Source organism: Athalia rosae, chromosome 2 (assembly GCF_917208135.1).
Source record: "Athalia rosae chromosome 2, iyAthRosa1.1, whole genome shotgun sequence".
In the NCBI taxonomy this organism is placed as follows: Eukaryota; Metazoa; Arthropoda; class Insecta; order Hymenoptera; family Athaliidae; genus Athalia; species Athalia rosae.
The window spans coordinates 16356257-16368523 of NC_064027.1; the positions used below are offsets into that span (position 1 = coordinate 16356257).

General features: G+C 37.2%; 4 protein-coding genes across 4 annotated transcripts; 3 read left to right on the plus strand and 1 right to left on the minus strand.

The window, feature by feature from the left end:
- Positions 1–1056: 1056 nt before the first annotated feature.
- Positions 1057–3284, plus strand: LOC105692129. The gene is made up of 5 exons (XM_025747177.2): positions 1057–1301; positions 1470–1634; positions 1916–2039; positions 2232–2348; positions 2821–3284. Exons 2-5 carry the CDS (start codon positions 1482–1484, stop codon positions 3276–3278), a joined length of 852 nt encoding a protein of 283 aa, XP_025602962.2. The 5' UTR covers positions 1057–1301; positions 1470–1481; the 3' UTR covers positions 3279–3284.
- Positions 3243–7692, minus strand: LOC105692128 (cell division control protein 45 homolog). Its single transcript, XM_012411138.3, has 9 exons — positions 7511–7692; positions 6871–7023; positions 6577–6786; positions 6264–6440; positions 5895–6124; positions 5468–5804; positions 4958–5352; positions 4744–4820; positions 3243–4667 (listed from the first exon to the last, which is right to left on the minus strand). Exons 1-9 carry the CDS (start codon positions 7559–7561, stop codon positions 4600–4602), a joined length of 1698 nt encoding a protein of 565 aa, XP_012266561.1. The 5' UTR covers positions 7562–7692; the 3' UTR covers positions 3243–4599.
- Positions 7693–7812: 120 nt separating this feature from the next.
- Positions 7813–9862, plus strand: LOC105692015 (lanC-like protein 3 homolog). The gene has a single exon (XM_012410882.3). The coding sequence runs from the start codon at positions 8003–8005 to the stop codon at positions 9335–9337; it is 1335 nt and encodes a 444-aa protein (XP_012266305.2). The 5' UTR covers positions 7813–8002; the 3' UTR covers positions 9338–9862.
- On the plus strand, positions 9723–12145 carry LOC105692080 (60S ribosomal protein L7a). Its single transcript, XM_012411043.3, has 6 exons — positions 9723–9866; positions 10106–10220; positions 10334–10483; positions 11086–11306; positions 11557–11679; positions 11900–12145. Exons 1-6 carry the CDS (start codon positions 9852–9854, stop codon positions 12080–12082), a joined length of 807 nt encoding a protein of 268 aa, XP_012266466.1. The 5' UTR covers positions 9723–9851; the 3' UTR covers positions 12083–12145.
- The last annotated feature ends 122 nt before the right edge of the window (positions 12146–12267 follow it).

The following is a 12267-nucleotide window of genomic DNA, read 5'->3' on the forward strand; positions in this document are numbered from 1 at the left end:
AAAATCTGGGAATAAATCTGGGATGGTGTAACTTTGGGTGCATACCATTATGCGTCTCCAGGGCCTTGGAGAGACGATCTAATTGAGAAATTGAGTAAAAAAACCGAAAAAAATTGGAAAAAACGGGAAAAATTGGGAATAAATCTGTGATTATGATCACAGATGATCATAATGATGATGACGATTATCCATTCATAATTTCGATTGCTCTTCTGTCTAAATAATACCTCGTGACTACATTTGACGCTTGAAAATCTGCGTCAAGCGTCAACATGAAATTGCACCTTCACTGCGCAAGCTAGGTATGAATTGACGCTTAAATTTGGAGGGAAATTTACGCTCGCCGCCCGATTGTTCAATTTATTGTCTGTATGATCTGTAGTATTATAGTATCATTTATAAATCACAGTTATAATACTGCATGGTGGTGTTGAGTGCTGTTTGTTCGGTACATGGTAGCAAAAGTCCCAGAAGGAGTTTTCACAGGTAAAATATGTGCTGTACTTGGGCGTTGAGACATTTATTAGAAGGCCAAATCTTCGGTCAACGATGGCTAGAGTGATGGCTACGTAAGTTATGAATCGTCCTTAGATTTCCTTTTAAAAAAAATCCTGTGATTGCTGCTAACTGGATACAGTGGGTGTGCAGCATTGAAAAGCATACTTGGACCCAAGGAGTACTTTGTGTTCCAACCATTTTTCGGTGGATGCATTTGAGACCTCAAAATTTCGGACAGAGTTGAAAAGAAATAGTGTGCCAACAATCTTCCGGCCCCAAAAAACCACATTACGAGCGAGTGGACACATCCTTCTCTTTAGTCCGGTGCACCCATAGATAATAGCAATATGCGATGACTTGCTATCATTTCAATTTCAAATCCATAGCAGCGCAGCTCGTGAACGCTAGGAACCAAGAGCAACTCACGCTAGTTGCTAATGTCACTTTAGATGTCACTGATATAGTATATATATATTCAAATATACATATATATATATAATTTATGAAAGCACATGAAAGCTTTCATACATATTTATGCGTGGGCCATTGGTTGGGTCACGGTTGAGCGCGACCTGTTGACCAACGTTGACTGAAGTTTTTCAAGCTTTGACTAAAGACTGCAGTCAACGGTACAGTGGGTACAAAGCACGTTACCATTAGTAACCATCACCAATTTGCAACGCTTTTAATTACCAATGTATCGCCGGAACTTTGTGCTACTCAATGTGCACAGATTTTTCTCACAACATTACATCCAGTGTCTAATATGAACATTTTTATGAACTACCAGGGTAATTACACAGGTAATTATTTACTTCTACAATGGGATTAATTAATCCTGCATTTTGGATTCCTTAATATAAATCCTGTTATCTCATCTTTTTAAACTCAGCCCTCTACAAAAACTTTGATCTATTCAATTCTATTCAGGTGACTCTTTGAAACAAATGTCAACTGTTAAATAATTTCAGAACAGTTTAAAGATGCCTAGTTGTGCTGCAATAGGATGTTCTAATACCTCAAAAAAAGGGGCAAAGCTAGGTTGTCTTCCAACCGACCCAGAACGGAGGGCGATATGGATCCGTAATGCAGGCATAACTGACTGGCCACCGACAAGATTCGGAGCATTATGCGAGGTATCATCCATTTCTTTTAATCGTAGACGGATACTCTGAGGTTCATTTAAGTACACTTTTGGTTTTATGAAAAAATATCCAGAATGAGTATCTATCTAAAGTTAGTAATTCATATACTATTATAAGTCTGATTATCTGATGAAGTGCAACACTTTTTTTCACCACAGAGTCACATACACATCTGACAATGATGCAAAGTGTGCACACTGATTGCAACAATTATATTTTTCAAAAGTTTATATTAATGGATATGCATAAATCCAATGTATTTTTTTTACTAGTTCCATTTTCAAGCAGACATGTGGGAGAAGCCTCGTGTCGATGGCAAGAGAAAATTAAAACCGTACGCTGTGCCAACAATTTTTGGTGATTTGGTCTTTCAGTTGGATGGAAAACGTAAAGAAGGTATCCCAAGTTCAAAATCTGAGAAACACGTTACTGAAATATAGGTATATTACATTGCAAATTGCATTAAATGAATAACCATTGTATGTGATTTTGATCTTTGTAATTTTGATTATCCAATTACTCAACAATTGTATCACTGTGGCGTTTTAACTTTATGTCGACCTAAGGGTTTTTTTTTATATCTTCTAGGGGATAATGTAATCGATATAGAACCTGTGCCACAGATAATGCACGTACAAGTAGATCCAGCTACAAAACAGGTTCACATTATTAAGGACATCGAATCGAACGAACCTAGCGAACCAGGTTATTAAAATCATGTATAATTTCACTTATTCAATTAGTCATATTATGTAAATAGGACTAACTTTAAAATGCATCCATTTTCGAATCACCCTGAAACTAGATATTTATCAGACCACTATTTTAGACTCCTAGTTACGTCTAGATGACCTAGACGTCTAGACGATCTGATGCACAGATTTGCAATAAGCATGAGTGGATAGTTTGTGTGAATTTGGTAGTACATCAAGTCTGTTCATTAGAGCTTTAGCGCAAGAGCACAATTTGTTGGGCCAGGACAGACTCGTGTCATTTGTGATAATATCGGTTACTTTCACAACGGTAAACTGACAATTAAAGACACGAACGCCAATTCGGAATGAGTACTGCTGCCGTGGACCATGCTTTTTACACATTGAGAAATGACTGATTCTTAAAATCTTACATAACACTCCGGAAATGTTCAGCGTATTGTATCAAAATATCTACATTTCAGAACCCCTGACTGAGTTTACGCCTGATCAGGAACAAGAAGACTACGAAACCGTTTCAATTGAGTACCTAACAACCAGCGACATTGTAGAACCTACGAGTAATTTGGTCTTCGAAGACAAATCAGGAGATGCAATAGAAATCACAGTTGAAGAGGAACCACCTAATGAAAATAACCCAGAAATTGAACTTCAATGCGAAAATAATGTTGACCAAAGCAATACTCTCGAAGCACAAGAAAGGGATTTATTGAACCTTGAGACAGAATATCAAGCCATGGATCCAAATGTTTCGGGATACATTGCGAAGATAAAAAAACTGGAGCAACTGTGCCTGAAAAGCGAAAGACTAAGAAAAATAATGAAGAAAAAGCATGCACAAACGAATAGAAAAAACAAAAAGATAATCTCGAACCTACAGAGAATCGTCAGTGAACTACAAAAGAGACAGTGCCCAACGTAGTCGTATTATATTGGGTACGATTGGAAAAGCATTCTTTCTTTTCATTCTAACCCACGTCTTCAAAAAATTCACATCATAAGAGTTTAGTACAGCAGCCATAAAGCTATACTATTATTGTCATCATAATCATAATTCTATTTCTTAATAATAATGTTTGCAACTGTAAACTGATCCAGTTATCTCATAAATAAATCTACGTCTTTTAAAGTAATAAACTGCCAAGCTTTGTCAAAACTTTTGCTCGCCGTGGTTCTTCCGTTAACGCGTAGAATTACGCACGGTTTGGGTATGTTGATCGGAATACAGCGCTTTCAATTCCAATAGCCTATTTATTTGCCCTTCGGTAAAAACTTTAATTTTATGGCCCTCGATGGGATTGTAATTTGATTATTTTCCGGCGTTGGTAGTAAGATAATTACCATATCAGAATACCCTTATATGAAGAAGTAAAAAAAAGAAGTGAGGATTATTTTTTATTGAAACGAGTTCGACCGGTCTAACTTTTAACCCTAATATACCAATCATAACTGAGTTAATATTTTCTAAAATAGGTAGGTTATAGAATGATTCTCCTTTTTCTGGTGCACAATATAAATTAATCCTAGTATCACTCTTAGAATAAGCCATCCGTATGTACATTCACGACATTAATAACTAATGAACAATTATTCGGTATAAATACACTACTCAAAACTGCATAAATTCATTCCTCTTTCGAGTTCATACACATATCAAAGAGCCATATCATTTTGCGCTCTCAAAAAATGTTTACCTATTACGAGATTGAGACTCAATACTAGTTGTAGCAATCCTTGTGTGATGAATCTTGGCGATTGGCGACAAAATTAATTCAATTACTATGCTGCTTTCAATTCATTCAATATACGTGCCTCAAAGAATTCAATTTTAGTCTAGCAATTGTAAAGTTAAACAGCAGCACAGATTCACTACGTTTTAGTCCGAGTGAAGTGACTCGCAACTGTCAAATTTCAAGTTCAAACCAAATTACGTTACTATATTGACGTTCCAATAATTCTATAATCCGTTTAAATTAATTATACTATACATTCACGTGTCGAATAAAATTAAAGCTCGTTTCGTCGCTGGTTTTAAAATATTTCTACGTTTGATTTTACTAATGACAAACACGAAACTTGCATTGTTATGCATTCCTAGTCTCTTCTAAGTAAATTACCCTAATTATATGGATAGTATGTTATTATCTGAGGCACAGTAGGTTTGTAAAATTACCTATTGCTAATCACTTATACTATTTATCATTAACATTGAAAACTACATACTAATATTCTAATACTAAAGCTCACACCATCAGAAGTGCTGCTAATGCATCAAAGAACTTTGGCCGTTCTTGAATCTTCAGTCTTATAACTGCAACAAAAAATAAAGATAAACAAAATATTGTCTTATCCAAATCTGTGAATCTATTAGGCGCCGTCTTACTTACTTGTTGTATCAAAGTAGTCTGCCTCTATGTACGTATTTGTATTTTTAGCGGCTTGTTCAAAGGCTCTTCCAAAAAGACTATAAAAAAAAAATTCATGAGTCAGGTAGTAGCGAGAATTTTGAGAATGTCACTTCTATCTATAATCTATAAAATTTCCTAACGTACAAAGGTTGCCAGTTAATCATTAAATCAAAACTATAGAGACGTATCTCACCTTCTAGGCTGGTCTTCGCATAGAGGCGGAATACCGACTAGCACACAAGTGCCATCTTCTTCGTTAAAAGGTGCGGTGGCGACCATTGGCCACTTGGTTGCATTTCGGTATCTTGAAGCTTCCACGTAAGCCTTCAAGGTGAATTGTGCCAACATAATCAATGCATGTTCATGTGAGAATATCCGAGTATCCAAGGATCCTTCTGGGATAACAATATAAAGGAATGGACCAGCATTCAACACTTGTTTCATCTCTAGTAATCCTTGTGCTGTTTTGTATATATTGGTGAGCATTAGCTTAGCTTTTTCTATGCCTCTATCAACAACATCTTTTTTCATACGAGACAGACAATCCAAAGCATCTAAAAAACAATGTTGGGGTAGCCTATCCTTTGTCTGGAAAGAAAATAGTCATTTTCAGAAGCGTGATAACTCAAATAGTAATAACACATGGCATCAAAAATGTTTGTGTTGTAAAAATTTTTGTTATTCAAGCATATTGAAAACTCACGGAGGACTCCAGTAGAGCCAACATTGCATAGGCTATGTCGGATGCACAGTATTTGAACCTATAACCGTACTGCAGAGTGAAACTAGCACCTACAACACTATCCATCTTATATTTAGTGGCTAATTTCTCAACCATTTGTTGAAACTCCTGCCTCAAGTTGAGATCCATGGATAAAAATCGCTGCCTAGATTGTGCCAAAGGCAAACCCATTTCAGCTAAAAATTCTCTGAGGCGATTTTCCCCCCGGAGAGACCATAAGCGGAGTGAAACTGCGGTTGCCATGGAATGTCTAAGACTAGCTTCGACGGTCCAATGTCGATATAGAGCTAATTGTAAACTATTCAACATTATTAAGGAATTCAGATGTAACAAATAGGTTAGCAAAAAGGTTCTTGTTTTGATGTTATATCTAATTAACAAAGGATACTCTCTATCATATGTCAACTTGATGCCGGTGGCTGTCTGTTTGTCTGCTTCCGCAGCTCGATGGGTTATTCTAGAAACATGGCTCTGAAGATTCCCTGTCTCTAGAACAGTGACTCTGGACTCAACTTTCCCAAGAATAGCTTGTTCTGTCGCACCTACTATGCTCCACCACACAAGTTCCAAATTGTCTCGTGAAAGTTTCCATGCCAGCTCAAAAATTACCACAGCACTCTGAAAGTAGTATTGCAAAATTATTAATAAAATAGTCTCACAACCAGCAGGTACAACTAATGTTTTTCGTTTGTAATAAACATTAAGATATAACAAAAATGGCCAGCATTACTTCCAGTAATTATTCGTTAGTTCATACCGATCGACCGTAATAGCTGTATTGTGTGTAGTTGAACATAATTTGTGTACGTTTTTCTTCCCATAGCCTTTTTGTCCTTCGTCGATTTATATCTTCTTCATTTAACCTCCGTCGCTTCGATTGCCGACTTTCTCCCTCATCACTCGAGCCATCATTATCCACATCTTCGTCATCAGACTACATGTGGAAATTATCAGAGAGAAGATATTAACAGTATATCGCTGAGCTCAATCCAGTCAATTTTCCATGATCCAATCAAAAATTTCTACAAGATTATTCATCTTTCATAATTGATTTATAAGACAAAACTTACCGAATCATCTCTGAAAACGTCACTGTAATCTGGTATGTTGTCATCCTCATCTGGTTTTCCCAAAATTCTCACTTGGGTTTCCGAAAATATATTACAAAGGTCATATGGCCTATGGCTGTCAAGAATAAAAAATATCACTTCATCTTTTGGCTGCAGCAATTCAACGATATCTAAAGTTCCGCCGCAGTTTACCAATATTACATATTTCACCTGAAAAAGAAACAACTATTGGTTCTGTGCGTGGCAGCAGCTGCTCAGTATCTGCCTAAGATGAATTAATTACAGGGATATTACCTCCTCACAATTCTCCTCATATGCTTGAACTAGGTCCTGAATTCCATGTACAGGAACCAGCGTATATACCATATTATCACTTTTTAAAAGGACTTGCAATATCTTGCAGGCACATATTGCGTCGATATCAAAATTCACCAATAATAAACATCTCTGTAAGGAACATCAGTGTCTTAACAATATTTACAGTATGGATTTCTTGATACTTTCTGTGGAAATGACTTGAATATTTGACATCCATCAAAACTAAAGCAATTCTGTATCAACGGATAGACAATGGACTATGTAATCAGTACTGGTTTTTAGGGACGAGTTGATTGTGTTTATATCAAAAGTGTATCAGAATAACAACAAGTTAATTAACAAGTAGAATTCAACATTGGAAGAATTTTTAACCGAAATATCTAATGAAATTCTCTGGTCTAAATGAGCAACAGAACTTGATTAACAAATTGATAGAACTCAGGTCGATTTGTTTAGTTTCTAATGACTAGCTGAGAGATTGAATTGTGAATGGTTACAAAATGATTACAACACAAATTGGGTCAAAAGATTTCAAAGTACGAACTCTAAATTCGTAAATCACAAGTATAGTCAGTATAACCATTTCACACGATCATAATTATTCTAACATACTTACTTTTCCTAATATTTCCGTGTAAAACTCAGTTACAATATCGCGCAAAAACATGATGCGGTCATTAAACACATGAGAAATTAATTATTTTTGTCATATTAAACATTTCTGCATTAAATTATAATTTTTTCCAAAACGTGAACCGCCAGAACGCGGGCATTCAGAACTAACCTAACCTACTCTATTCGACGCGGGTAGCCAACAAACTCAACAAACCGTGCAACCAACTGACATGCGCTATGCCCCCTCTTGTTGTAAGACATAAACTTTTATATCTTTGTAGATAGTCAAAAAGGCAACGGAGGATTCTGAATATTCGACTGAAAAGTTGTCTCTGACTTTATTGATATAACAACAAGCTGACGTTTAAATTTAACCCTATTTTTTGAGCACCGATAAGTTTATTCTTGTTAAGCTCACTTCCAATAGGGTATTAGTGACATTTCCGTATCAGTGCAACTACAAAGCCGACTGAAACGCTCCTGGAAAATGTGAATGCACTTAAGACAGTGGAGTATTTTTAAATACGCCAATACTAGAATTTTCCAGTTCTACGTAACACGTAATCCTGTATCCACAACAATGTCTCGACCGGCTCGTTATATCGTTAATGAACTAGAGGACTACAATGGCCAAGACGTGGCCGCAGAAGTGGTTGGCCAGAAGAAAGAACTGATGGAAATCGTTCGTGAAATTTCTGCAAAACAGTATGCTTCTGAATCAACAGCGGAAGGTGGTTTGTATGTTGGAATAGCTGGAATTGCATACACTGCTCTTCACTTGAGCCGTGTCAGCCAACTGGAAAATGAACGACGTGACTTGATTTTATTCGGTCTACAATACTTGGGACCTGCATTAACGCATGCGGATAAATCTAAAGATTCAAACAAGGAAAAGTCCTCATTTCTCCTTGGTAATGCAGGGATATATGCCGTTGCTGCAGCTCTATTTAGAGCCTCAAAAGACAATACGCGGGCCATGAGCTATGTAAAACGTTATTTAGAAGGAGCCCAAAATTGCAAGTCACTTAATTTTCTCCCAAGTGGTGGAGATGAATTATTTGTAGGACGTGCAGGCTATCTTTTTGGAGCACTGTGGTTGAATAATCAATTTGAGAGCCAGATAGTGCCTTTGAAAGAGATACACGAAATAGCACAAGTGATAGTACAATCTGGACAAAGGTATGCGACAGATCATGGCAGCCCTTGTCCACTGATGTACTCTTACTATGACACTGAGTATTTGGGAGCTGCGCATGGACTGTCGTCTATTCTCCAGATATTAATACAGATACCAAAATTTTTGGAATCAAATCCAACAGTGGAAAAACTTGTTCAAACGTCTGTTGATTACCTACTCGGATTACAGACTAAGTCAGGAAATTTTCCATGTGCTACAGATGAGCTTGATCGACGTTCAAGAGCTGAAAGTGATGAACTAGTTCATTGGTGCCACGGGGCACCAGGCGTCGTCTATTTGATGGCAGCAGCTTATTTGCACTGGAAAGATGAGAAATACTTAGACTCCTGCCTAAAGTGTGGGGAAATCACTTGGAAGAAAGGCCTACTCAAAAAAGGTCCAGGAATTTGTCATGGAATAGCAGGAAGTGGTTATGTGTTTTTGTTACTGTATCGGTTAACACAGGATCCTAAGCACTGGCATCGAGCTGCTGCATTTGCAAATTTCCTCACCTCCGATGATTTTTATCAGAATGCACGCAGGCCTGATAGTCCCTACTCTTTGTACGAAGGATTTGCAGGGACGGCATGTTTTTTAGCTGACCTTCTCGAGCCAGAGAGAGCTCATTTTCCTTTCCAAGATGTATTTTAAATTCTGATAATTTCAGATAATATTCTTAACTTATGACATGTTGCATTAGGTATGATGATGTTAGCAAATCACTCAAGCAATAAACTTACTGGTTATTTTGATGTACCTCGTATTTTTTATTAGTTGTATATATATTTTACCCGGTTGACAGTTGTAAAATTTTAATAAATTTTCTTAAGATAATTTGAAACATGAAACGTTGCATGGAATCTCGAGCTTTCCTCACAATCAGTCAATTTTCCCACCACTGTAGGCAGGAGGTCGGGATTTTCAAATCGGTCTCAACCAAGCGGTATGAGAAGTGGATTTCCGCCGGATGCTTGCATGTAGTACCGATTGGCCCTCCAGTGGTGCCTCTGACATCTTACATCAACCAAGTTCGTGGCGAAACCGCAATATAGCTTTCTTTATGTGACCAGCGGCCGTGCTTGCTGGATTTATTTGGCGAAGTGAATTGTGGAGCTTGTTGTATCCACCCATATTTTAGGGCATCCAGCCATAAGTGTTAAAAAATATGGTGCAAAAGAAGGTACGGTGATAATGTCGTATGAAGAAGTGGTTATTTATCGGGCAAACCGACGTATTGATGCACTTAATTTAGGTTATAATTCCGCATGATCGGTCGTTCATAAATATCGTAACATCACTTACAAGCGTTCGCAACAGTACAACTCGCTTTGCCCGTCATAACATGTTTTAAATAATCTGTATGAACCAATAATGTAAGGATCACCGATTCACTCACATATTCTACTTGGTCTCTTACAGCCTAAGAAGAAGGTTGGAAAGAAAGTAGCAGCAGCACCGCTGGCTGTGAAGAAAGTTGAGCCCAAGAAGCTGACAAACCCGCTTTTTGAGAAACGAACCCGCAACTTTGGCATTGGTGAGTTACTTGAAGCTATTGCAAGACCTGATATAATGATGCTAAACTATCCATTTTGCATTGACGATTGACATAAAATGTTTCCATAACAATATAACAGGAATAAATTTTAGGCCAGGATATCCAGCCTGACCGCGATCTGAGTCGGTTTGTGAAATGGCCCAAGTACATCCGCATCCAGCGTCAAAGGTCTGTTTTGCAGAAGAGGCTGAAGGTTCCACCACCGATCAATCAGTTCACTCAAACGCTTGACAAGCAAACCGGTAAGCCAGCATTATTAAATCCGGCAAAATAACTTTGCAGCAAACCCAAAAAAGGATATTCACCCAGTTTTTTTTCCCCCTTTTACCGAAATACATATAACGTTGAATTTCAGTGAAATTTCACTAGAATTGTAGAATCTTTCATTAGTATTGATGAAGTCGTGTTATTGAGTTTCTGATGTTACTGTTAGAGTAAAAATCATGGTGAATGAATACATGATGGGATAATTGACAGTAGTTCTCTCATGTTATGTCCGTGTGTTTGTTACCAGACCAAATTGAATACAGATATATTGATTTTCACAATCTCTATTGTACCACTCTTACCATTTGTGAATTTTTTGAATTCCAAGGTTCATTGATGATATTCTTGGTACAAATATAATTGACATCTACATTTGAAATCTGAATAGTCAAGTTTTGTAAATCTCATTATGGCAATGGTTAGGTTATAAGTGAATCTTCAAGTAGCTTTTACCAGAAAAGATCTCTGGTATTGATCAAACTGTTACAGAAATAAGAATATATCTGAAAATGTATCTTCAAATGTTGCAAATCGGTATTGATGTTGTATGACTAATTCATCATGAATTATTTATCAGCTACACAGCTGTTCAAGATCTTGGAAAAATATCGCCCAGAGAGTGCAATTGCTAAGAAGTTGAGGTTGAAGGCACGAGCTGAAGAAAAGGCTGCAAAGAAGGAAGATGCCCCCACCAAGAGGCCCAACCAACTTCGCAGTGGTACAAACACTGTGACAACTTTAGTTGAGCAAAAGAAAGCGCAACTGGTTGTGATTGCTCACGACATTGACCCTATCGAGGTAACTAGAGATTTTCAGACTAATTTTATACTGCTCAGTTATACGAGTTCTAGATATTTGTCTCACAAATAAGTGAACAAAATGAATAAAAGATTACCATGATGTTAGAATTTCTTCACCTGACGTCATAACTTGGTTATTAACATAGTTATGTCTAAAGGATGATAATTGACTCTGAGTTAGATACGTGATTCGTTGTAGTATGATCTGTAGAAGTCTGTACATATCTCATATGTGATTAATTTTACAGGTTGTTCTATTCCTGCCTGCACTATGCCGTAAAATGGGAGTACCTTACTGCATCGTCAAGGGAAAAGCTCGTTTGGGAGCCCTTGTTAGGCGCAAGACGTGCAGTGCAGTTGCTCTTACACAGGTGAGAATGCCGTTTTCAATCCGCTCATTTTTTTTTATTTTTTATCTTTTATATTTATATTTAAGATATTCATATAACTTCGTGATGAAATAATAAAGAGCCAATCCAATGATCATTCGTGATATTATCTTTTAAAATTTACTGATACTCTTGAGAAGTTTTCTCTTCTTATTATTACGAATACAATCAGATTTTGACACAAGAATATATTGAATTCCAGGTTGACGCTGGTGACCGTGCAAACTTTACAAAGGTCGTTGAAGCGATTAAGACCAACTTTAATGACCGTCATGATGAGATCAGGCGTCACTGGGGTGGTGGTCTCCTTGGTAGCAAATCCGCTGCCAGAATTGCAAAACTGGAGAAGGCCAAAGCAAGGGAACTTGCGCAGAAACAAGGCTAAGATTCTGCAGTGTACTGTGGAATTGGACACCTTTTCAACTAATAAAGAAAAAGTAAAAATCTATACTGCTGTTTTATTGGCATTCCACAGAACACAGAATCTGGAATTTATTACCTCGGCGCTGATTCAAATTGACGACAGACGCGTAAACAAGAAAAATAAGAAAATCCCTGAGTAGTCATATC